This window comes from Zootoca vivipara, chromosome 2, assembly GCF_965207765.1.
Source record: "Zootoca vivipara chromosome 2, rZooViv2.hap1.1, whole genome shotgun sequence".
Classification (NCBI taxonomy): domain Eukaryota; kingdom Metazoa; phylum Chordata; class Lepidosauria; order Squamata; family Lacertidae; genus Zootoca; species Zootoca vivipara.
Genome location: NC_142584.1, coordinates 114,524,979 through 114,550,882, shown reverse-complemented (window position 1 = coordinate 114,550,882; position 25,904 = coordinate 114,524,979). Strand labels below are relative to the sequence as shown.

The window sequence follows — 25,904 nt, the reverse complement described above, 5'->3', positions numbered from 1 at the left end:
TATTGGATGCAAACCGTCGCACAATTTAACAAATCCAAGCAGCAATGGAAATGTTCTTTTAAAATTACACAGCATCTAGCACAGTGGGTTACAATTGCTACAACAGGTAACAAAATCATTAAGTGGCCCACCAACTCTTAGCAATTTTCAAGCGGTCCATATGGCACAGAAAGTTTGGGAACCACGGCAACTGGTATTTTTTCCAAACCAAAACCAAACAGAAATGGGGAATACATTCATATCCACAAAGGTAGTCATCACGGCACTCTGTAGTGTGGTCTTAAAAATGAAGATAACCAACTCATTTTTTATTTTACTTCTGGAAATATAAAGTAAGCCATACAGGTGGACGTCTTCAAAAATCAAGTTCAAACTACCCATCCTGTGGTAGGAAAACAGGTAACAGCTGTGGCAGGGAGGAGGTTGGAAAGAGAGAGAAAAAAAACAACTCCACAGATAGGCAAAAATGCAAATAGCAAATGAATCATTTCCAATCAATCAGTCAACTGTAAATGCACATTAAGAGGGAGACAGAAAGACATCTTCTTTAGCTGAAATCCAGAAGAGTGTCTGCTTGGATGGGACAGAGACCTGTAAGAAAATGTTGGTTCTGCAGTTGGACTGGTATGTTTGAGCTTCCGAGTCCCATTATTTTCTGACCTTGGTGTTCCAGTCCCAGCTTGTGTCAGTGGCAGACCTTAGGCTTTCAAATTTGAGCAGTGCCCTGACTGATACCAAAATTTGGTGCCCCTGCCTCTTGCCCTATGTTCTAAGTCATTGTTTTGGGGGGGGGCATGCAGCGCCTTCCCAGCTCAGCACCCAGTGCGGGCGAACCAGTCGTATTCCCCTAAATCCACCTCTGCTTGTGAAGGTGCTCAGATAAACGAGCTTGTCAAATTGAATAGCTCTGGGCTCTTTTGCCTCTTCCTGGGCCGGGCAAAATCTGATCCTGTAGGAAAGTGTTTATTTGAAATGCAGCAGGAATAAAAAGGTATTTCCACACAAAAAATTATTTGCCAAATGTACAACCTGGGCAACATCGAGGTCTGCAAACACTGCTGGAAACACGTCGTTTGTTGAAAATAAGCAATTCTGTAGCCAGTGAAACGCCATGGTACACCTACATCAGCCTAACTTTCATCTGCCATCGTGTAATAAAACATGTCTCTCCTGCAGGTGCTGTAATTCTCCAATGGTTTGAACTTTACCCCAAAGGCACATGCCAACAACAAACCAAGGCTGTTCTGTTATTATGTTCTGCTATAGAGGAGGGGGTGGGTTTGCTCCTGACTGGACAGTGCTTATCTGACATAATACGTGATTACTAGCTCCTGACTAGACGGTGCAGATATGACCTCACACCCTGATGTGTCAATTTGTCCCTTTTCTGAAAAATGATATGGGGGAGAAAGAGCAAAGATGGGTTTGCCCCATGTATTTGCAGTGGGGGCAGAGCTGAAGCAAACGGCTGTTGATCCCTCAGAGGAAGGAGCCCAAGTGCTCATCAAATCTGCAGATGGCACCAAACTGGAAGGGGTAGCTAATGGCGCAGAAGACAGAATCAGAATTCAAAATGACCGCAACAGATTGGAGAACCGGGCGCAGGCTAACAAAATGAATTTCAATGGGAACAAATGTAAGGTTCTGCACTTAGGCAGGAAGAACCAGATGCACAAATATAGGATGGAGGACATCTGGCTTACTAGCAGTACATGTGAAAAGGATCTAGGGGTCTTGGTGGACCACAAGCTGAACTTGAGTCAACAGTGTGATGCAGCAGCAAAAGAGGCTAACGCTATTCTAGGCCACCGCCTCAAGTATAGGCATTTGATGCATCCTGTTGTCTATGCCCTGTGCCCTGTGCAGGAACGTGCACACCACAGAGGCTGGGAGCTGAGCAATTCTGGACGCACACATTCACAGCAAGTCAGGTTAGTCCACTTTTCTCTGCAGGGTAACCTCTGCTAGCCTTATGGCAAGTATGTGCAGGAGATTGGACGGTGGCTGCCAGCCATGGTGCAAAAGACTGAGAAAGACAGGATTTCCCATCATCAGCTGTGGGAGCAGAGAGCCAAGCACCCCCCCCCACACACACACATAACACAAACAGGTCTTCCCACACCATTCCCACAATCCAGTCATTTGGAAGGAAGTAACTCAGGACTTGCTCCTGGCAGCAAGTTGCACAGCCAGAGAGGGCCCACTCGGTTGTTCCTTGGGATAACGGAAAGTCCGCTCTGCCAACAGACCCACAAAATACTATAAAACGAAAAATCGTGGGGGGGGGGGAAGGTTAAAAGCCCTAGATTGGTCAGCAGCCTGGATTTCTCTCTCTCCTTTTTAAGAGAAGGTGTCCGGTTCCTCATACAACGTAAAAAAAGCATTCTGTCTTGCACAGATTCCTTGACAGCACCAGGGTTTACTCCAAGGTTTGCTCAAGGTTTACTCAAGAGTTTCAGCGGCAATCTGAGTGTTTCTCTCCCATGTGGATTTTCTGACATAGATATATTTTAAAACCTAAGCAGTGTTTTTCTCCTGCACCACCGTTCCATATGCAGAAATTTCAGTAGCTGTGGAAGATTCCTGGAGCTCAGGGATAGAACCTGGCTTTGTATGGCTCCAGGACCAATTCATTGCTTTGTTTTGTTTTTAAAAAATGGCCTCAAGTGGCTACTAGTCAAGGTGGATATGCTCTGCCTCCACAGTTGGAAGCAGCAATGCTTCTGAATACGAGTTGCTGGAAACCATGGGAGGGGAGATTGCTATGGCGTTCATGTTTTGCTATCCAGTTTCTCACAGGTTGGCCACTGTGAGAACAAGATACTGGACTAGATGGGCTATTGGCTTGATCCAGCACACTATTCTTGGGCTCTTCTATTCGTAAGCGCTGGGAAAGTCTTTATCCTCTCAAGATCTTGGAATGCTGCAGCCAGTCAGAATAGAAAATAAAGGGCTGGATGGACAAATAATCTGAAAGGCAGCTTCAATGAGACCCCACCCCACTCCACCCAGTCTAAGATTCTGACTCTGCTCCTCTTAGGTTGATGAAGGAGGGTGCAAAAGATGAGCCAAGGCAATCTGTCACAAGGAGAGCAACTTACTGATGGTGACCTGGAAGCTTTAAGAATTCTCTAGAAACACCACCACTTGGCCCACTGTTGCTCATTCTTAAAAGTTCGAGCAGTTTTCCTTGAAATTCCCTATTTTGGCCAGAAGAGGGTGATGATGCATCTGTCAAACCACCCTAGCATCCCGTAAGCCCTGAGTTCAAAACCTGATGCAGACTCAAGTTCCACCTTTTCGACGCACAGAAAAATCTGAGCTCACAAGGGATGCTTCCCTTTGTCTAATGTATTTACCTCAGCTGATTCCTCCATGGCTTCACTGGTGAACAGCAAATTTTTGAGTAATAATCAAAAAAAGCTTTTTGCAGCATGGTGTTTTGTCAGATATATTTTCCTCACCACCACCTACTGACTAATAAAATCCAATCTGTTGTTTAAGTCCATACACTTTTATGGCTTCTGGAAGTGTATGAGCACATAATTCAGGATCTTGCTTCCTTAAGTGTGGATTCTCTGATGCTTAATAAGGTTCTCACCTGAACAGAAGCTTTTCCCACAGTCTGAGCATTTATAGGGGTTCTCCCCCGAATGAATCCTCTGGTGCCTAATGAGGTTTGAGCTCTGGCTGAACCCTTTCCCACAGTCCAAACATTTATACGGCCTCTCCCCAGTGTGGCTTCTTTGGTGTACCACAAGCTGTGATTTGGTGACAAAAGATTTCCCACAGTCCAAGCATTTAAATGGATTCCCGTTCATGTGGATTCTCTGATGCTTAAGAAGCTTCATCCTGGAACTGAATTTTTCCTCACAGTCTGAACACGGGAACAACTTATCTCCCTTGTGGGTTCTCTGGTGGACTGTCAGATGAGAGCTTTGGCTGAAACATTTCCCACAGACCGTGCACTTGTAGGGTCTCTCTCCTGTGTGTATTCTCTGATGGATGATCAGATACGATTTGGATATGAAAGTTTTCCCACAATCCAAACATTTAGTACTATTACTGTTGTTGTTGTTGTTGTTGTTGTTGTGCAGCTTCTTTGTTGTGTGGGTTCTCTTATGGGAAATAAGCTGAGAGCTCACCCTAAAGCTTTTCCTGGATTCAGAGCGTTGGAATGGTTTCTTCCCCACATGAGTTCTCTGATGAACATTAAGGTGTGATTTCTGACTGAAGCTTTTACCACAAACCAAACACTTGAAGGGTCTCTCTCCCGTGTGCATTCTCTCATGTATGATAAGATAGGACTTGAAAATGAAGGATTTGCTGCAGTAGGAACACTTATGGGCTTTCTTTGCCTCATGAATCCTCTTGTGTGCAATAAGGTGAGAGCTGACCCTGAAGCTTTTCCCACAGACTGAGCAACGGAATGACTTTTTTCCTTCGTGAGTCCTTTGATGAGCGGTAAGGTGGGAGCTCTGTGTGAAGCTTTTTCCACAGGCCAAACATTTGTATGGCCTCTCTCCTGTGTGGATTCTCTGGTGGGTCATGAGGTACGATTTGGCAAAGAAGGACTTCCCGCAGTACGAACACTTGTGGGGTTTCTTGGCTGTGTGGATTCTCTTGTGAGCAATAAGGTGGGAATGGACTTTGAAGCTTTTCCCACAGTCAGAGCATATATAGAGGTTTCCTCTTGTGTGGATGCTCTGATGCTTAATAAGGTTTGTGCTCGAACTGAAACTTTTCCCACAGTCAGAGCACTGGAATGTCTTCACCCCAATGTGGGTTCGTTTATGAACATTAAGGTGCGAACTCTGGCTAAAACCTTTCCCGCAGGCCAAGCATTTGAACGGTCTCTCTCCTGTGTGGATTCTCTGATGAATGATAAGATACGATTTGGTAAAGAAGGATTTCCCACAGTATGCACATTTATGGGGTTTCTTGGCTACATGGTTCCTCTTGTGAGCAATAAGGTGGGAATTCACCCTGAAGGTTTTCCCACATTCAGAGCATTTATAGGGGCTCACTCCAGGGTGGATTATTTGATGTTGGATAAGGCTGATCCTGGAACTGAAGCTTTCTCCACACTCAGAACACTGGAACGATTTTCCTCTTTTGTGCGTTCGTTGGTGGACCTTAAGGTGAGCCTTCTGACTAAAGGATTTCCCACATTCCACACATTTATAGGGTCTCTCTCCAGTATGAATTCGCTGATGAATTATGAGGTGTGATGCAGCAAGGAAGCTCTTCCCACAGTATGAGCATGTGTGCGATTTCCCTCTCTCATGGATTCTTTTGTGGGTGATAAAGTGAGAGTGCACCTTGAAGCTCTTCCCACACACTAAACATTTATATGGGGCCCCCTTCACGTGGGTGCTCTGGTGTTTGGTAAGGCTGGTGTTGGAACAGAAGTTTTTCCCACAGTCAGAGCACTGGAACGGCTTCACTCCTGTGTGGCTTCTCTGATGGACACTGAGGTTGGAACTCTGGGCAAAAGTCTTCCCACAGACCAGGCACTTGAACGGCCTCTCTCCAGTGTGGGTTCTCTGATGAATGATAAGGTGTGCTTTGGCAATGAAGGATTTCCCACAGTCCGGGCACCTGTGTTGCTTCCTTTCCCCATGTCTTCTTTTACCAGAAATGGAGTGAGAGATCACCTTGAAGCTTTTCCCACCATCAGAGCATTTGTAGGGCTGCTCCACTGTGTTGGATTCCTCACATTTAATAGGGTCTGTTCTCTGCCTGAAGCTCAATCCATCAACCTTGAACATGCCCTTCTTCTTTGGCATGTGGATCCCCTGTGCTTCCCTGCTTCCCTCAAGGGGCTCGTCACCCTCCCAAATCACACATGTTTCTGCTCTCTGTGGTGGGCCATTTTCCTCTTTCCTCTCAGGGTGGTGCTCTTCCTGCTCACGGAAACAGGAAGCCTTGCTTTCTGCTCTCCTTCCCGTCCGAGTCCCGTTTGGGTATGCTTGATAAAATTCTTCCGAACGGGGTGTCTCCGTCTCATTGGCACTCGCCCAATCTTCACCTGCCACAACAAAGGAGACATTTTAAACATGGCAGAAAAAACAAAGGAGGGCCCTGCTGGACTGGACCAATGGTCCATGTAGCCCAGCTTCCTGTTTCCTGTAGTTGGCCAATCAGATGCCTCTGGGAAGCACCCCAAGCAGCTGGCATTTAGAGGTACACTGCCTATGCTCCTGGAAGTTCCATACAGCCATTCCACAATAATAATAATAATAATAATAATAATAATAATAATAATAATATTCACCCATCACCCCAAGGTCCCAGGGTGGGTTACAGTGTTAAAACAAAACACCAAAAGCAATTTACAGTCATACCTCATGTTACGTATGCTTCAGGTTACGTGTTTTCGGGTTGAGGACCACGGGAAACCCGGAAGTACTGGGATGGTTTACTTCCAGGTTTTGCCCTTCGCGCCTGTGAAGTACTAAATCGTGCTTCGCGCCTGCGCAGAAGCACCAAATTGCGCCTATGCAGACACGTCGCTTCAGGATGCGAATGCTGCAGGTTGCGGACATGCCTCCATCACGGATTACGTCCACAACCCGAGGTTCCACTGTATAGCAACTGACAATTGCTAAAAATAAGGTGGGTAAATAATTGCTAAAACTATAACCCTCAAGTGTCAAAAGTCAGTAGCCTCTTTATTCATGAAACATCTCATGAAACATCGTTCAGCCTGGATGCTGAGGTCCAGCTCCGAGGGCCTTCTGGCGGTTCCCTCACTGCGAGAAGTGAGGTTACAGGGAACCAGGCAGAGGGCCTTCTCGGTAGTGGCACCCGCCCTCAGGAACGCCCTCCCATCAGATGTCAAGGAAATAAACAACTATCTGACTTTTAGAAGACATCTGAAGGCAACCCTGTACAGGGAAGTTTTTTATGTTTGATGTTTTATTGTGCCTGGTGTTGGGAGCCGCCCAAAGTGGCTGGGGAAAGAAAGAAGAAAGCAAGCCCAAATACTTGTCCTTCTCTCTCATTCTCTCTCTCAGTCCTCACATGCCCCATACATTTAAAGCAGTATCACACCACTTAAAACAGTCATGGCTGCCCACAGAGAATCCTGGGAGCTGTAATTTGTTCAGGGTGCTGAGAGTAATTAGGAGGCACCCCTGTTCCCCCCCGGAGAGCTAGGATTCCCAGAGTTCCCTGGTTGGAGGGATTGACTGTTAAACCACAGGATAAGGCTATCAACAGCTACTAGCAGAGATGGCTGTGCTCTCCCTTTGAGTACCAGTTGCTACGAATTGGAAATGGACAGGGTGCTGTTCCACATAGGCCCTGTTTGCAGGCTTCTCATTGGGTCATCTGGCTGGCCATTGTGAGAACAGGATGCTGGGCTAGATGGGCCAATGGTAGAACTATTCTACCATTCTACTACTACTACTACTAATTGAATTTATATACCGCCCTATACCCGCAGGTCTCGGGGCAGATTACAGAATAAAATATAGAACCACAAAATCAATAATCAAAATAAAAACAACAGCCCCCCCTCAAAAAACCCCCACATTTTAAAAGGGCATAGGATGTCAATCAAATCAAACCCAACCAAGACCTGGTTAAATAGGCAAACTTCCCTGGGGAGGGCATTCCACAGATGAGGAGCCACTGCAGAGAAGGCCCGTTCAGAGATGGAGAGAAATCCTTGAGAAAGTCACATCTTTTTTTAAAAAAATTCTCCTTTGTTTAATTTATTTTACATGTTTTCTAGTCCTTGGTTACTTGCAACTGCTGTTATCATGGAATCATAAAGTTGGAAGGGACTCCGAGGATCATCTAGTCCAACCCTCTGCAATGCAGAAATATGCAGCTGTCCCTTACTGGGATTGAACCTGAGACCTTGGCATTATCAGCACCACGCTCTAACCAACTGAGCTATCCAGCAGGTCTGGATGTAGAATCATAGAATCTTAAGAGTTGGAAGGGTCCCAAGGGTCATCTAGTCCAACCCCCTGCAATGATGGGGAGTGGGTGGTGGGCAGCAGAAATAGCTTGCTTACTGCAGGAACTTGCTTACTGCCACCTGTTTGCGTTTTGTTTGTTTCCGTGACCACCACAATGGTCAACTGCTGCTGTCATTTTTATAGCAATTGGTTACTATACATTTTAAGGCGTAGACACAGAGTAGGCCCACTGCAATTAGTGAACCTAAGTCAGTCATGCCCATTAAGTGTAGTGGGCATATTCTGAAGAGGACTAGGATGGTTTCACTGTTGGCCAGTCTCAGTTCACTGAAGAGAAGCCATTGGTGTTAATTTTAAGTGAAAATCAATAGTCATCCTCACCTAGTGAGGTGGCATCGCTGTCATCATCCTCCCTATTGGCCTCTGTGTAACCACGCTTCCGCTCCCCATTCAGTGGGGTCTCGTCTTCCTCAGAGAAATCCAGAGCGACCTCCTCAATTGGTCCCAACTCCTGAAATAAATAAATAAATAAATAAATAAATAAATAAATAAAATAAATTCCTTTGCCCCACCCATCTGACTGGGTTGCCCTAGAAAAGAAAGATAAGATCCCTCTTCAAGGAAGGATTTGGGTCGTGAGGTGTGGCGGCCATGGGAAAGTGATGCAGATTGTGCCTAAGTGTAGCCTGACGGGACTGGCTCTACCGTTGGGCAGAGTGAGGCCTCCTCCTCAGCTGGTGCTGTGGGGCCACAGGGACACCTGCCTTGTTCAAGCAGTCATGGCCTTCACACACTAACACGGAACCTCTTTTAGGATTTTTATGCCAAGATCCATTCCAATATTGATCTAACCAGTGCTATTTTTCTAGAAAAAGAGATGCGGGAACTCACCATGAACACCTCCCTCAATCTCTTAGAATGGCAATGGCTCCCACCTGAGAGGTGTCGAAACTGAGTTCCAGCTGAAGAAAAGACCTGGGTTTTAGCTCACTTCCTTCCTCACATGCCCCTGGCCTTATTTTTTATTCTACAAACTTGCTTACTTCTCTTAAATCCCTTGAACTCTTAAGAGCGTGTTTATGTCATTGCCCGGAGCGTGTTTCATGGTTTTATTTGCTCTTTATTTTTACGACAGTTCTTGGTACACATGCCTGACAGGCTAAGCCTTTCTGGCCAACCAAACTGAGTTAAATGGACAACTTTATCAAGACGCTTTACTTTTAGAGCATAATTCTAGGGTTCGTCCATATAAAGGTTTCGAAATACACTGGGAGAGCCAGTGTGGTGTAGTAGTTAGTGAGGGTTCAAATGCAGCCATGCAACTCACTGGCTGACCTGGCGCCAATCCCTGTCTCTCAGTCTTTCCTACCTCACAGGGTGGTTGTGAGGATGAAATAGGGAGGGGAGAACCATGTACGCCACCCTTGAGCTCCTTGGAGGAAAAGGTGGTCTATGAATGTAATAAATACAGTGAATCACCGTGCCCCCCGCCCAAGGCAGCCCAGCGAGGACTAAGCATAATGCTGCGGGAGGAGGATTTGTGTGGAAAAGAGTGTCTAGAAACCTGAACAGGGAAGAAACCATGCTGTAACTTTTTGTTGGAGCGCGCAAACCCCCCCCATCTCCTCTGCCTAGGATATTTGTCTGCTTTCATTATACCTGGACAAGCACATCAGGCATCGCTGTCGAGAGCAGGGGTATAACCCTGAAGAGAGAAACTTATGGCAAAGCTGGAAAATCTAGACTCTCACCTGCTCTTCCCAACTCTCTCCAGCATAAGCCCTCTGAAGGAAGTCCTCAGCCAGGGCCACCGCCTGGGAGCAGGTCTCCGGCCCGTGTTCCCCGACCCAGCTTTGCATCTCCAGCGGCAGGATGGCCAGGAACTGCTCCAGGATCAGCAGCTCCAGGATCTGCTCCTTCGAGCTCCTCTCCACCTTCAGCCACTGACCGCACAGCTGCTGGAGCTGCCCGTAAACGCCTCTTGGCCCCTCGGCCTCCTGGTAGCAGAACCGGCGGAAGTTCTGGCGCTGCCTCTCCCTGATGATGGCATCCCCACGCAAGATGGCCGCCTTGACCTTGTCATAGTCAATCCTGTCTCTGGTGTCCAGGTTGGTGAAGATCTGCTCGGCTTCCCCGCTGAGGGCTGGCAGAAGATGGGCCATCCAGTCCTCTCGGGGCCACCGGCACGCTTCTGCCACTTGCTCAAAGGAGGCCAGGAAAGACTTGGTGTTGTCCCACGGGGTGGGTTCCTCGAGGATCTGTGGTGTCTCCCATTCCAAGCGAGGGTATTCCAGGGTCTTCAGAAAGTCCTGCCACTGGGTTTCCCAACACTGAAGCAGCCCATTGCCAGTTTCCTGGTCTCCGGGAGGCCTCTGCAGGAATTCGCGGATGCTTCCGGCCTGGATGATGTAAGGGGCTTCTTCCAACCCTTCCCCTGAGGTGGAATCCGAGGTATCCTCGTCCTCCATTTTGATCTGCTGGGGGACTCCTTGCTCAAGCTCTGCGTGGAACCGCAGGCCAAAGCCAGACTGTGTCCCTTCCCTGACGGCCATCTTGTCTCGGGCCCAGAATGGCCTCATCCGAGTTCAGTCTCCCTCTTTATCCCAGGGAACTTCTCGCTTCCTCGCTGAACGTTACAACAAATATTCAGCCTCTGGCTCTGTCTTGGTTCTTAGATCCAGTTTGCCATGTAAAGGTGGATGGGTGTCATTCAGCAGGCTGCAAAGATGAATCAGGGCTTCTTCTTGGCTAACGTTTAGCTACGTAGACATTCCAGAATAGCGGAAAGGGCTCTCTCTGGGATGGGAGAGAGGTAAACCAGAAATGAAAATAAGTAATATGATCTTGCATTTATATCCCTCCTTTCTTCCAAAAAGCTCAAGGCAGTGACATGGTTCTTCCCCTCTCCATTTTATCCTCACAACAACCCTGTGAAGTAGGCCAGGCAAAGAGGATATTGGACAGAATACAGATCATGAATGGGGAACTTTTGGCCCCCCAGATGTTGCTGAACTTTAAATCCTATCAGCCCTGGCAAGCATGGCCAGTGGTCAGGGATGATGCGAGTTCGAATTCAGCATCAGCTGGAGGTCACAGGTTCTTTCACACCTGATACAGATTTTTTAAAGTGGCATGGCAGGATTTAAAAAATCTTTTAAATGTATAGATCTCCATATAAACTTCAAATTAGATTCAGAACATGGGCATGGGAGATGTCAGAGTAGTATAAAATTATGCATGGTTGTGGACTCTCCTTCCTTGGAAGTTTTTAAGCAGAGGGTGGATGGTCATTTGTCATGGATGCTTTAGCTGAGATTCCTGCATTGCAGGGGGCTGGACTAGATGACCCTTGGGCTACCATCAATTCTGCAATTCTATAAAAATGGATAGAAAGAGATTTCTCTCTCTCATAATATTAGAAATTGCAGACATGTGAAGGAGTTTGGGAGATTCAGAACAGGCAAGAGAGTTAAATCCGCTCCCAATGATGCTTTTTGGCTACAAAAGGAAAGCAGGTAAGTTCATGGAAGGTATGGCTAAGGACGGCCACTAACTCTGCCTCCACAATAGGAGGCAGAAAAGCTTCTGAATACCAAGGAAAAGAGAAAGGATCGCCAAGGCAAAGCCTGCACAAATCTCCTGCTTCTCCATGCCTGCTGGAGTTGCCAGAAACATTTTGCCAGAACCTTGGGAGCCGTGGGCAGTCTCTGGTTCATTTGCTTCATTGCCAAATCAATACTCTTGTTTGCAACAGCGCAAATGTCTTGGAAACGTGGCAGAATTGCAGCTCAGCGCTGCACTAGGAAACCTTGGATTAGAGCAGCAATAAGGAACCATCTTTTATTTATTATTATTATCTCCAGACTGAGGGTCACATTCTTTGATAGGCAGGCAGCCTTCCAGGAAAGAGGTGGGTGTGGCAAAATTTAAAAATGGGTGTAGCAAAGGAGGCGATGCGTTCCTTTGAAGATCAGGGCACATTACAGCCATGCAAGAACCCAGAGACTTTGACACCCACACACTCGCTTGCCATCCAGGAAAGCAAGAGGCATTTTCAGAATTTTGTGGCACATTCCAGATAGGAGCTTCAGAACATGGCCAGTGAGAAGTGTGGCCTGGGGAGAGCCAAGGGCCAGACAGATAAGCCCACATTAAGCCTTCCTGGCAGGGCCTGATATCACCACACCCTCGGTTTACAACTACCTGTATTACATTCAATAGTCTATGGGTTTTTTCCCAATTGTGAAGCTTCAGCAGAGGGGTTATATCTCTGGTGGGGGACATGTTGTGCTCCTTCTGGGGCAGTTTGTGCACCTCTGGTCCCCACCTGCACTCAACTCTCACCTGTGGCTCCTAGAAGCTGTCAGCGTGTGACAGCGGCCACACCCCGGGAATGGCTTCCAATAGCCATCTAAACCAGGTGAGGGCAACCAATGGGCCTCAAATCCTCAGTGAGTTAGGAACTGTCCCGGCATGTGAAGACAGGCTCCGGCGGATTGAGCGGAGGGTCCAATGGTCAAGAAGGCAGTTTCTGCTTGTGCTGTAGAGGGAAGTGAGGGGCAGGTGGGGATTGTCCAAGCAGGAAGGAAGCCCATCTAGGAGAAGGGAAACTCAGATCCTGAGCCTCCACTGCCTTTAGCTGAGATTCCTGCATTGCAGGGAGCTGGACTAGATGACCCATGGAGTCCCTTCCAATTCTATGATTCGAACTAACATCACACCCCAGCATGGTCATTGTCTCCCATACCACACCCCCACACCCTGAACAGCGCAGCCATAGTTGAAAAGCACAAAACCTGGACCTTAAATGTAATCACAGCAGGCCCTGAACAGGCTCTGCTGCAGAAGCAGAAACAATTTGCCCCCCCCCCCCGGCCATCGCTCAAGTACAGGCATTTGATGCATCCTGTTATCTATGCACTGTGCTCTGTGAAGGAACGTGCACACCACAGAGGCTGGGAGCTGAGCAATTCCTGGACGCACACATTCACAGCAAGTCAGGTTAGTCCACTTTTCTCTGCAGGCGAACCTCTGCTAGCCCTAGGGCAAGTATGTGCAGGAGATTGGACAGGGGCTGCCAGCCATGGTGCAAAAGACTGAGAAAGACAGGATTTCCCATCATCAGCTGTGGGAGCAGAGAGCCAAGCACACCCCAAAGAAGGATATCTTTGGGAAAAGAAAAGGCTCAGGAGTAAACCCTACACAAATCCGGAGTGGAGTCCCTAAGACGGTTGGATGGTGCCTTGTACACCTCCGTCCTGCAACTCCTGCAGCCCAGCTGGTGTCATATGTATTGCTCTGCTTTCCTTTGGACCACATCAGCAAGGACAAGAGGGGTGTTTTTTTTAATCATCTAGGCAGCCCAGGACCTCCAGACACACTGCCCAGGCTTGTGCCCTATGGAGGTCACTTCCGTGCTGCTAACGCAGTGGTCTGACTTCACTGAGACAGAAAAGGTCAATGACTCTATTCCACTGGGCTGCTACAACAAAATCATACCTTAATCGGAATCCAATGAATGTTGCTGCATTGGTCAGGATTTGGCATGGTGTGTAGTGATGCTCACTGGCTCACCAGATAAGCAGTATGGTGCGGGTGTGACCTTGGGAAGGGGTGCTAATTTGCAAAAAGAGGAGAGTCATCCTAAACTTTTAAAGCATGGTTGGCAAACCTTTGGGGAGGGGGCATGAAAGGCTGATTCACCCCTGGCCACCATCTGGGGTTGCATATTCCACACTTGCACATAGTCCAGGCACCCCCAAACTTGGCCCTCCAGATGTTTGGGGACTATAATTCCCATCATCCCTGAACACTGGTCCTGTTAGCTAGGGATGATGGGAATTGTAGTCCCAAAACATCTGGAGGGCAGAGTTTGGGGATGCCCGACATAGTCCCACTCCTCATCTGATGGGTGGACACTGTAAGAGCTGCCCTGCAGGATCAGGCCCAACATCCATCTTTCACAGAGGCTAACCAGATGCCCCAATGGGAAACCCACAAGTAGGACCTGAGGGCAACAGCCACACTCTCCCTGCTTCTGAACTCCAGCAGCTGTTATTCAGGGTTCACAGGCTGCCTCCCAACAGCGGAGGTCCAGCATCGCCATTGTGGCACTGGTAGCCTTATTTCCCCTGAATGTGGCTGATCTCCTTTTAAAGCTTGGTGGCCATGAGAGAGCAATATATAAAACACATGCATACATACATACACATACACATGCCACCACTGCTATCAAAATCGGGGACACAGAAGAAATAGCTGGACCCCCCCAAAACTAGACCTCCAAACTGGAGCCCAACCTTTCATTTTGGAGGATAAGTGCACAGCAACAGAATCTAGTGCACAGCTCTATCCTGCTGAAACCCCCTCTTCTGCATCATTTAAAAAGGTGTGGGAGTCCTTTCCTCGGTTTGCACGGGGCCAACCCCACTTGCGCCTCCGTTTGCTTAACAACAAAGCAACGTTCTCTTTTAGGGAAGTTTTTTATGTTTGATGTTTTGTGTTTTTTATATTCTGTTGGAAGCTGCCCAGAGTGGCTGCGGAGGCCTGGCCAGATGGGCGGGGGATAAGTAATAAAATTATTATTATTATTATTATTAATTTTGCTTAAGTGTTTAAATGGCTTGGTGGCTTCTTTGTTTTTGGCGCTTTTCCCTTTTATTCCCTGGCTTCAGCGGCTGATTTTTGCAGGCAGAAACTTGAACGCCAAGGGAGCAGGGGGAAGAAGAAAAGAGTAAAGCTTCCCCCGTTGGATTTCTGCCTGCCATCCGGCTGTTAGAAAGCGCAGAACCCCCAGGAAGGAGAAAGGCTGGCTACTGTTTGCGTTCCCTCCATTGCTGCGTACTCACCACCCTCCCCTCTGCATCGCAAGCCGCTTTCCTTTGCTCCGCTCTTTCCTCCATTCATCCTCCGGTGGAGGCAATTCAAACAGGAAGGAACTCGCCCCCTTTCCTCAAACTGACACGCTCTACCCTTTCATCTTCCTGGGCCTCTCTGGGAGCAGCAGCTCGTTTTTCTTAACCCTTAGAGAGCCAAGCTGAAGAGCTGCGTCTGATGGGAGCTGCGGCTTACCGGTATTATCTCATGCAAAACCACGTAAAAATGCGTGGAGGTTCCCGCAGAGTCTTTCAGGAGGATTGTAGGAAGATATACAGTATAAGCAAGCAGGCGGAGGAAAGGGATGAAATAAACAAACCCAGAGGGTTGTGGGTGCGGCAAATGCCATTTGATTAAATTCACCAAGGAAATGATCAAAAACAAAATTTGCAAATATTCACAAGTCCCTTGTTTGCAGGCTTCCCTGAGTCATCTGGTGGTGGGATTGGTTAAACTAGATTTGCCTGTGGTCTCGTCTAGCAGACACCCACCCACCCGGTAAAATAAATGAAAATTAAAAGTGTGTAACTCTAGCAGGATGATGCTGATCATTTATATTAAACTTGTTTAAATTAAGTTACTTTTATTCCATTTATTATTATTATTAAGGCTTGTTTTCTCCTGCTCAGGAGGGTAGGACTCAAACCAAAGGCTCAAAGTTACAAGAAGGGAGATTCCGACTCAACATACAGAAAAACCTTCTGACTTGAAGCTGTCCGACTGTGTAACTGTCTCCCTTGGAGGTGGTGGACTCTCCTTCCTTGGAAGTTTTTAAGCAGAGGTTGGATGGCCATCTGTCACGGATGCTTTTGTTTTGTTTTGTGACATTAGCAGTCTTGTACTTTAATAACATGAAATACTGTAAAAGTGTTCTTAAAAGAAAATTTATTGCCAGCTCCATCCTCCCCCAACCAACCTGGACTGCACCCCTCATCCCAATCGTGTCTCCAGCCCCACACCCCATCCCATTCTCCATTTCAATGGGGCCACCGCAGAGCTATGAGATTTGGCAAAGTGGGGTAAGTCAGGCCCATAGTAGGCCCCCTTTCTCCCCCCACCACCACCCCAAAAGCCTGGCTACACACACACACCTCCCTTCCAGCAATGCTAGTGCCCCCTATCCACATTTCACATCTGCGGGAAAACAGACGCCTTAGTTGATTCTCCTGTATTGCAGGGGGTTGGACTAGATGACTCTTGGGGTCCCTCCCAGCTCTACGCAATGCTCTCACATTGCCCCACTGTAGTGTACAGTATGTAATGCACAGGTAGGGAACCTTTTTCGGCCCGAGTGCCTCATTCTCTTGTAAGCAACCTTCTGGGGGCCATGTGACTGCGTGAGCCTGTGGCAAATTCAAAAGCAGATGGAGCCAGGAATGCAGGTTTTACTTTTGCTGGGTAATAATAATAATAATAATTTATTATTTATACTCCGCCCATCTGGCTGTGTTTCCCCAGCCACTCTGGACGGCTTCCAACAAAATATTAAAAATACAAGAAAACATCAACCATTAAAAACTTCCCTAAACAGGGATGTCTTCTAAAAGTCAAATACTGGTGGTTGTTTATGTCCTTGACATCTGATGGGAGGGCGTTCCACAGGGCAGGCGCCACTACTGAGAAGGCCCTCTGCCTGGTTCCCTGTAACCTCACTTCTCGCAGGGAGGGAACCACCAGAAGGCCCTCGGAGCTGGACCTCAGTGTCCAGGCTGAACGATGTGGGTGCTTGCTTTCCACTGAGGCATCTGATTAGCCACTGGGGCAAGGGAGGATGTTGGACTAGATGGGCCATTGGCCTGATCCCGCAGCCAGGCTCTTGCCGGGGTTTTTTTCTTGTACCAAAGAGAAGAGGCATCAGCAAACTTGGGTAATCACCAAGTCTTATAGAAGTACAAAATACCATATTTTTCTATGTTCGAGAGCTGGAGGCAGTGGAAGACAGGAGAGCCTGGCGTCCATGGGGTCACGAAGAATCGGACACGACTCAACGACTAAACAACAACAACAAGACCAGTGGGGGTATGCAGGAGTACCCCCTGCATACCCATTTAACAATAATAATTTATTATTTCTACCCTGCCCATCTGGCTGGATTTCCCCAGCCACTCTGGGTGGCTTCCAACAAAAGGTTAAAAATACATTAAAACATCACTCTTTAAAAACTTCCCTAAGCAGAGCTGCCTTCAGATGTCTTCTAAATGTCATATAGTTGTTTATTTCTTTGACATCTGATGGGAGGGTGTTCCACAGGATGGGAGCCACTGCTGAGAAGGCCCTCTTCTCCACATTTTGTGAATCTTAGTACTTTTGTCCATTTATTGTATTTATTTTTCCCGATTTGAACTATAAAATGGTGATTTTCTTTAGTCAAAAGGAGAGTAAACATTTTTTAAAGGAAAAAAAGCACTGTATAAGATGCCCCCATTTATAAGAAGGCCCAAGAAGATATTTTTTTGAACCCAAAATTAATAAATCAATATTTCTTGAGCTTTTCTTGGGGGGGGGGTTGCCGCCACCAAAAGCTCACCCACCCACTGCCTAAATTTTTTAAAAGCAAAAAACATAATCTTACCAACAGAAAAATACAGTAGTTATTTTTTTAAAAAAACCAAACACCCAAAATATTAAGGGGTGTTGGGAAGCCCTCCAAAACATGCCAATAAAGACTGAGCATGCTCAGTTGCCACGGAATGCTGTCGAGACTGTTGCGGGATGTGGGGTGGAGGAAAAGCCGGAAACTGAGGCGGTGGGATGAACTTCCAGTAAGGACTAAGCATGCTCAGTTGCCAAGGAATGTTTACTGGTAGTGGTGAAATCCTGGAAACTGGAGAGGCGGAATGGAATGGAGAGGCTTGGCTTTTGGACAGAGCATTTTCCGCACTGCAATGCTTGTAGTAGGCCCCTCTTATACAGAGTTGCTTCCTGCTTACCAGATCCTTTCTTTAAAATGGAGACATCAGGGACTGACCACTACGCTCTGGGCATATTGTGTGCTCTACTGCCGAGTTGCAGCTCCTTCCTCCCGAAAAAAAGCACAAAACAATCCCTAAACAAGACCCCAGAAATGATGGCATCAGGCATGCAGCCAAATCTAGGCAGATTCACCTCCCCCCACCCCCGATCTCTCTGGGATTTATTCCTAAATTACATGTGGATGGGCTGTTAACAAAGTTTGTATTTGTTCCTGCAGCGAAAAGTATATAGTTTATTTACAGGGTGGGCTTCTGGCCACCCAGAAGCCTTCCTACTGACTGAGCACCAATAATGCTTTGCCAGCACCGTGGGTCCGCTCATGCCTGGCAAGGTGCGCTTTCCGACTGAAGCTCCTACCGCAATGTTTGCATTCATGTGGCTTCTCTCCTGTGTGGGTCTTCTCGTGTGCCACGAGGGTGGACCTGGCGCCAAAGCATTTATCGCAGCACGCACATTTGAATGGTTTCTCTCCTGTGTGGTCCCTCTGGTGATTAAGGAGGTGCGATTTCTGACTGAAGCCCTTCCCGCAGTCCAGACATTTATGAGGCTTCTCTCCAGTGTGGATTCTCTGATGACTGTTGAGATTAGTCTTCTGGCTGAAGGTTTTCCCACAATCCGGGCATCTGTGCGGCTTCTCTCCCGTGTGGGTCCTCTCATGCGCCACAAGAGTTGATCTGCCACCAAAGCACTTCTTGCAGTGTGAACATTTATACTGTTTTTCTCCGGTGTGGGTTCTCAAATGTCCAGTAAGGAGGGAGCGCAAGTTGAATGTTTTCCCGCAGACAAAACATTTATAAGGTTTATCTCCCGTGTGCAGCCTCTGATGATTTGTGAGCTGGGATTTGTTGCTGAAACTTTTCCCGCAGTCTGAACACTTGTGCGGTTTCTCTAAAACATGAGTATTTTCGTGGGCAATCAGAACTGACCTCAGACCGAAATTTTTCCCACACTGCGAACACTGAAATGGTTTCTCTCCAGTGTGGATTCTCTGGTGACTACTAAGGTGAGCCCTCTGACTAAAGCTTTTCCCACATTCAGAGCACTTATGGGGCTTATCTCCCGTGTGGGTTCTCTCGTGAGCAGTAAGGACAGACTTGAAAGTGAAACTTTTGCCGCATTCCAAGCACTTATACGGTTTCTCACCCATGTGGATTCTCTGGTGTCTTTGAAAAGTGGCGCTCCAACTAAAAGTTCTCCCACACTCAAAACACTTATAGGGCTTGTCTCCTGTGTGGATTCTCTGATGACTAATAAGCTGCGAGCCGGCGCAGAAGGTTTTGTCGCAGTATGAGCATTTATAGGGCTTCTCTCCTGTGTGCATCCTCTCATGCACAATAAGGTTTGTGCTCCTGCTGAAACTTTTCCCACAGTGAGAGCACTTAAAGGGTTTTTCTCCCGTGTGGATTCTCTTGTGGATGTTAAGGTCTGATATCTGGCTGAAACACTTCCCACAATCCAAACATTTGTAAGGTTTTTCTCCCGTGTGAGTCCTCTTGTGCTTGATGAGATCAGTCCTCCAGCTGAACTTTCCCCCACAAATTTTGCAAGTCTTTTGTCTCTCACCTGCCGGAGTCTCCTGCCAGGCCATGGTTTCATCGAAGCCCTTGCGGAGGTCTGTTTCACTCCCTTGGCGGTCTTCTCTCCAGCTCTCAGGCCTGGACTGACTCTCAAATGTACTATGACGATCCCTGCACTCAGTAAGGCTGGCTTCTCCTTTCCCCACTGCCGGCCTAGATGGTTCCACTTGATCGAAAAATCCAAGGAGACCGTTTTCCTCTTCGTTTTTATGTAGCATTACTGTGGCAGAGGAACAATCGTTTCCTGCAAGGAAGAAAAAGAACCGCACAACAGAAAAGATTCTTAAAAAGTGTAATTGAATTTAGAGATAGCTCACCCACATCCTCCAGACTCAGGAAGGGTAATACTTTACAAAAACAAAACAAAACAGCTTATGTAGTCTTAAAATATAGTTTAAGAAGAGCTTTGTGGGATCAGGTCAAAGGCTCATTGAGTCCAGCATCTTGGAGAGCTCAGTTGGATAGAGTGCGGTGCTGACAATGCCAAGGTTGCAGGTTCAATCTGTGATTCCTGCATTGCAGGGGTTGGACTAGATGATCCTCAGGGCCCCTTCCAACTCTGTGATCCCCTTCTCACAGTGGCCAACCAGATGCCCCAATGGGAAGCCTACAAGCAGGATCTGACCACAAGAAAGCTCCTCTCCTCACTTGAGATTCCCACAACTGGTATTCCGAGGCCTATGAAAGTGGAGGAATAATAGCAATGGCTTTGTGTCTAGTTTTTTTTAATTAGACTGTGGAGTCTAGCTGTGTGTTATATCTAATTTTACCTGTGCCCTGGGCTCAGAGAGCTTTTTTGATCAAGCAGTCTTGAAATCTTTTGAACAAACAAAGATAGCCCTCCTGGCTAGTAGCCATATGTTGTCGGACTCTCATCATCCCTGTCACTTGAGAATGTGTTTTTATATAGGGAAAAACATATTTTTTAAAATAAGTACAGCCGTACCTTGGTTTTCAAACAGCTTTGTTCTTGCATGTTTTGGCCCCCTAAATGTCACAAACTTGGAAGTGATTGTTCTGGTTTTGGCGAACTATTTTTGGAAGCCGAACGTCCGATGGGGCTTCCATGGCTTCCAATTGGCCACAGGAGATTCCTGCAGCCAATCAGAAGCTGTGCTTTGGTTTTTGAATGTTTAGGCAGTCGAACAGACTTCCAGAACGGATTCTGTTCGACTTCCAGGGTACGACTGCAGATCTTTTTTGCACAATATATGTGACAGCTGAATGGGAGCTCTTTATCAAGAGACAATCTCTCTTTCAGTAGCGGTTGCTGGCTGGCAGGATGCTGTAACTAATAAGATGCTGGAATGAAAAGGTCCTGACCCGATCCAACTTTGTTCTGTAGCAGCAAGAACCAAAGTGATCCATCCCAGTACTTGTGAAGCCTACTGTAATTATTACCTATTATTCTGACTATTACTATTTCTACAGCACCAAGGCTCATTCATGGTGATTTGAGAGTTATGGCAGCAAACAATCTAGAAGTGACCCGATACCCACTTCCTCCGGACTCTCACATAACAACAATACTTACCGACTATCTTGCTGGCCTTGACGCACTCCTGCTTGCTCTCCTCAGAGAGGCTCACGTCCAATGGAGTCACCTCTTCTTTGGGGGAATTCACAGATTCTTCCTTCCTGACTAGTCCCCTGTACTGTAACAGAGAGAAGATGCTGCCTTATATACCAAGCAAATTTACATGTAATGAGAGGCAGTGCAGTATAGTGCTTAGAGCGTTGGACTAAGATGTGGGAGACCAGGGTTCAAATCTCCACTCACCCATAAAGCTCTGGTTTGCCTGAAGCCTATGACTCTGTGTTTGGTTCACTGCTGGATACAGGGATCAGGATAAGGGGCTAACAACAACAACAACAACAACATCCCACCTATCTGACTGGGTTTCCCCAACCACTCTGGGAAGCTTCCAACATATATAAAAATAAAAATGTTCCAACATATATAAAAATGTAATATAAAAATGAAACAATAAACATAAAAAACTTCCCTATACAGGGCTGTCTTCAGATGTCTTCTAAAGGCTGTATAATTACTTATCTCCTTGGCTCAAAGGTCGCATAATTCTTTTTTGTTTTTCTTGTATTTTCCAAATATATTTATTATTTTTATAACAAACAAAAACACAATAGCAAAAAACATACAGACTACAAAATACAAAAATACAAAATACAAAAAAACACAAAAATACAAAATCTTCAACTTATATCTAGTCTAATATTAATGACTTCCTCATATCCCTTCCTGCGGCGTTGCATTCTATATCATCTTTAGTAATTTCTTAATCTTATTCTTATACCTTATTTACCATATAACTATTCTTTTTCTAATCGTATCTTATATCATATCATGAAATCTCACGTAATTGCATAATTATAACTACACCTCACTATCAATATTTATCTACACATTTTTTATTTCTACAACCTCCCTGGAGCTCCTAAACTTCTATTAATTCTTTCCAAAAATACAATTCTTTCTTAAATACACTTTAAATTTTTTCCAGTCTTCTTCCATCGCTTCTTCCCTCTGGTCTCGGAGTCTCCCGGTTAGCTCTGCATAATTCTTTTTGGCCGGGGATAATAATTTTTATTAGTTTTCCATTATAATAATCCAAATATAGCATAATTATAACAACGCAATTCCCAATATCAATCATTCAAATATCCAATTACATAATTTAGGTGGCCCTCCCACGCACTAGAATTGATGGTTTACTTTATTTCTGCATTCCAAAATCTTACTGATACTGTACCAATTCCATTCCATTCATAATAGTAATTCCTTATACAACAGCTGCAATATTTATAACTTCTATCCGTATTAGCATAACTCCATACCCTCCAACATTTCTCCGGTGAAAATTGGGGGCATCCTAAGGAAACGTGGGACATTCCAGGATCAAATCAGAAACCGAGACGGCTTCTGTCAATCTGGGACTGTCCCTGGGAAATAGGGACAATTGGAGGGTCTGTGACTGAGTTTATAAGCCTTGCTTTGGCCCTCCAGATGTTTTGGACTACAATTCCCATCTTCCCCAACTACTGGTCCTCTTAGCTAGGGATCATGGGAGTTGTAGGCCAAAACATCTGGAGGGCCGCAGTTTGGGAATGCCTGATACAAGGGGTGAGAAGATCTTTGAGGTAACCATGTTAAATGAAACTAACATACTCACTTGTTCCTCTAGCCTTCCACCCTCTTCCTGCCCCAGCAGGAAGTCCTCGGCTAGGGCCACCGCCTGGGCGCAGGTCTCTGCCCCGCGATCCCTGACCCAGCTCCGCATCTCTGGGGGCAGGATGTTCAAGAGCTGCTCCAGGACCACCAAGTCCAGGATCTGCTCCTTCGAGTGCATTTCTGGCTTCAGCCACTGACGGCAAAGGAAGCACAGCCGGGCGCAAACCATGCGCGGCCCATCCCCCTCCCGGCAGCGCAGTTGCCTAAAGCGCTGCCGGGCCACATCCCCACTGTCTGGGATATTGTCCAAGTTCTCTTCCTTCACCTGTGCTGCACCTCCCATGACGGCGGCTTCCAAGAAGCCACAGGTCTTCTGCCTGTCAAGGCTTGGCAGGACCAGAGTTTCTTGTCGCAACGACCCCTCCGAGGAAGCCATGTGTACTTGGGTGCCCATGGCCGGGCTGGGCGCGTCCTCCAGTTGTGGGTTCCCCCACTGCAAGTGAGGCGACTCCACCGTCTTCAGGAACTCTTGCCACTGGGCTTCCCAGTGCTGCGCCAATGCCTCGTTGGGCTCCTCTTTGACCTGCCGTTGGTTTAGAAATTCACCCCTGTTGACCTGAGAAAGGCTTGTTTCCTCCAAACTCTCCCCGGAGTTCAAGTCCTTTGAGCATCGCATCTCCATTTTCCTTCTTGGCAGCATCTTCCCCTCTACAGGAGTCTGGGAAGAGGAGCCCAAGGGTGTTTCCTGTTTGGCAGCCATTTTGTCTTGGGCCAGTCCCCGCTTCCTCTAAAGGCATCTCTGCCCTTTCACCCTCCGGTCCCCATTTTCTTCATGGTGTGCATAGCATCCGAAATTAGTCTTTGGTTTCAAATACATCAGCAGTGTTTTGTAACGGTTACGCAGAGCTTGGCTAGGTGAAGCCCCTGCATTGAATGGGCTTGAGGTTGAATGGAGTGGAAGCTACCTAAGGAAAATACATATATATACATACATACATAATCTATGAGGGAAACACGTGAAAGAATAAAGGCTCTGTGCATGCTCATTTCCTGCAGTTTCTAAAAGCTGCTTATTCAACAATCAAAGGCCTATTTTTTAAAAAAAGAAAATGGTGTATTTCATAGAAACATAGAATCATAGAGTTGGAAGAGACCACAAGGGCCATCTAGTCCAACCCCCTGCCAAGCAGGAAATACCATCAAAGCATTCTTGACATATGGCTGTCAAGCCTCTGCTTAAAGACCTCCAAAGAAGGAGACATTTATTATGGCAGGTGTGGGGAACTTCTCCCCCCGCCCCAAATTATTTTTAATTAATTTTCCAAATTATTACAAATCAAACCAATTTAAATTAATTTAATACAATGTCTTAAAATCAGGTTTCCCGCTCCTGTCCCAAACATATTATCACCTTCATTTCCTCACAGTGCTGCATCATTCCTTATTTAGAGTCCAGCTGACATCCTTCACTTGCTGCGAGAGGAACTTCTGGCCTTCCAAATATTGCTCTGCCACAACCCTTATTTATTAAGCAGTGTCACTACAGTAAGCCTGCAATTTGCATACAATTCAGCTTTACACACTTGGCAAAAATATATATTAATTTTTTTTAAGGGGAGTGGTGTCTGGTAAAAAGTTCTTTTGTCAGTCCCATCTGCCACTGAACCCAATGTGTTTTGACTATTCACGATTTGGGCTTTTCAGGCGCGATCCCTGGAACATAATTCCTGCATAAGTTGCGTGGGCTTGCTGTATTTGTGGGAGGAATTGTTCAATCGCATACCAGCCAATTCCAGTTGTGCAAAACTGTTTGGGAGGTCTGGCGCAACAAACCCTCTTTTCCAAAAGATCAGACTTTTCCGGTGTAAAAGGGATGGGGGAAATGCACAGGCAAGTATGCCATGACACTTGCTTTGAGCCAACTACCCTCCCTGCAAGCAGATCAGAACGAATGCCCAAAATGTTATTATTACTACAATAAGCTCCCTGCAAAACTGAGCAGGGTGAGTGCTTCGCAAACAGGTGGTCTAGAGCACTTTCAAGAGAGAATTTGACAACCAGAGAAATGCTGGAGTCAGGGAGCTCCTGCATCTATTTTTAACATCAAAATAGTCCTAATAATTGAGACACACACTCACCCTGCCCTGCCCCTCCTGGCAATGGGATCAATAACAGTTGAAAACTGAGAATGCTGCAGGATATTGCAACAAGCAATAATTTGCAGCCCACTCGCTTTCATTTGCATTGCAGATACCTATTGCAGTTCACCTTCTAACAGGAGCCTTGCTCAACTCACAGCCTTCTTGCCTTTCTGCTAATACAACCGCTTCCCAAAAGGAAAGGCCTTTTCCTCACTGTTTCACACAGGTGCATATATTCCCTTTTCCATTTATTTATGGCCTTGCTAGGAAGCTCTGCTCGATCTGTTCAACCTTTTGGTAAGCATTTAATATGTTAATATGTCCTTTCCCCAAGAGCCCACCCGGTCTGGAATTTGTTTTGGCTCATTTAAATTCTGAATTTTAAATTGCTATAACCCACTCTGGGACCTGCCGGCCAAGGACGGGTAATAAATATAATAATAATAATAATAATAATAATAATAATAATAATAATAATAATAATAATAATACTGTATCTATGTATATGTTTATAAATGCTAGTCTCTTGGATACCTTTTGGTAGCAAGGGACTAATAAATTGCAATAATAAACAATAAATTGTAAAAGTCTCCAAGTGATTAACATTTAAAAACACATACCTAAAAATATTATCTCACAGCTACGTAAATTCAGCGTTGTTGTTGTTGTTGTTGTTGTTGCTGCTGCTGCTTACCTTCTGCTGTGGATATCTTTCTCACAGGGTAATCCTATGTTTATCTCTTTGTAGATATAAGTCCCATTAAAAACAAAAACAAAAATACTTGCAGGAGGGTTTGAACTGAAAAGGCTGCAATTGACAATATTCCTCACGTAGCCCAGTCCTGTCCATCCATGTTTACTCTGAGTAAATCTCAGCTGTTTTCAGCAGCGGGTCGTGCTCCCTGCTGCCTCGCTCGATTGCACGGCTTTCTGCACGTGCTCAGATGCTGTGTTTCATCACCGACGTTGCTGGGTGGTTTTTTTGTTTTGTTTTTTTGTTTTGCATTTAAATGGTTACTCTACACATATTCTTTCTGTGCTCAGGAATTTCTTGATCCCTAGCAAAAATTAACCCTGCCTGTGCCTGGTGGCTTGTGCACCCGCCTGTCACCCAACAGAGTCGAGATCAGGGACAGGGTCACCCAGTCCTGACACCCTCCTTGCACCTCTCCCTCCATTACCCATTGTGCTAGAGGAGAGCACAGCTCATGTG

At 46.3% G+C, this 25,904-nt stretch overlaps 2 protein-coding genes across 3 annotated transcripts; both read right to left on the bottom strand.

The window, feature by feature from the left end:
- Positions 1-273: 273 nt before the first annotated feature.
- LOC118081123 (uncharacterized) lies at positions 274-15,693 on the bottom strand. Its single transcript, XM_035107326.3, has 4 exons — positions 14,783-15,693; positions 9,686-10,730; positions 8,316-8,445; positions 274-6,031 (listed from the first exon to the last, which is right to left on the bottom strand). The coding sequence occupies exons 2-4, from the start codon at positions 10,511-10,513 to the stop codon at positions 3,564-3,566; spliced, it is 3,426 nt and encodes a 1,141-aa protein (XP_034963217.1). The 5' UTR covers positions 10,514-10,730; positions 14,783-15,693; the 3' UTR covers positions 274-3,563.
- Positions 15,694-16,820: 1,127 nt separating this feature from the next.
- Positions 16,821-25,902, bottom strand: LOC118081274 (uncharacterized). 2 transcript variants are annotated; one of them, XM_060270253.2, is made up of 4 exons: positions 25,386-25,902; positions 22,552-23,515; positions 20,895-21,015; positions 16,821-19,604 (listed from the first exon to the last, which is right to left on the bottom strand). In XM_060270253.2, the coding sequence occupies exons 2-4, from the start codon at positions 23,308-23,310 to the stop codon at positions 18,055-18,057; spliced, it is 2,430 nt and encodes an 809-aa protein (XP_060126236.2). In that variant the 5' UTR covers positions 23,311-23,515; positions 25,386-25,902; the 3' UTR covers positions 16,821-18,054. The 2 variants fall into 2 exon arrangements, with proteins under 2 accessions (XP_060126236.2, XP_088519888.1); XM_088663762.1 differs by having other exon boundaries at positions 25,312-25,886.
- Positions 25,903-25,904: the final 2 nt, after the last annotated feature.

Bases quoted from the DNA above. Each gene is read 5' to 3' on its own strand.
- LOC118081123 (XM_035107326.3), bottom strand. From the start codon at position 10,513: ATGAGGCCATTCTGGGCCCGAGACAAGATGGCCGTCAGGGAAGGGACA. The intron at 8,446-9,685 runs GTGAGAGTCTAG...TATTTATTTCAG, and splicing joins GAGAGAGTTGGGAAGAGCAG to GAGTTGGGACCAATTGAGGA. The intron at 6,032-8,315 runs GTGAGGATGACT...TTGTTGTGGCAG, and splicing joins CAGCGATGCCACCTCACTAG to GTGAAGATTGGGCGAGTGCC.
- LOC118081274 (XM_060270253.2), bottom strand. From the start codon at position 23,310: ATGGCTGCCAAACAGGAAACACCCTTGGGCTCCTCTTCCCAGACTCCT. The intron at 21,016-22,551 runs GTGAGTATGTTA...TCTCTGTTACAG, and splicing joins GTGGAAGGCTAGAGGAACAA to TACAGGGGACTAGTCAGGAA. The intron at 19,605-20,894 runs GTAAGTATTGTT...TCTTCCTTGCAG, and splicing joins CAAGGCCAGCAAGATAGTCG to GAAACGATTGTTCCTCTGCC.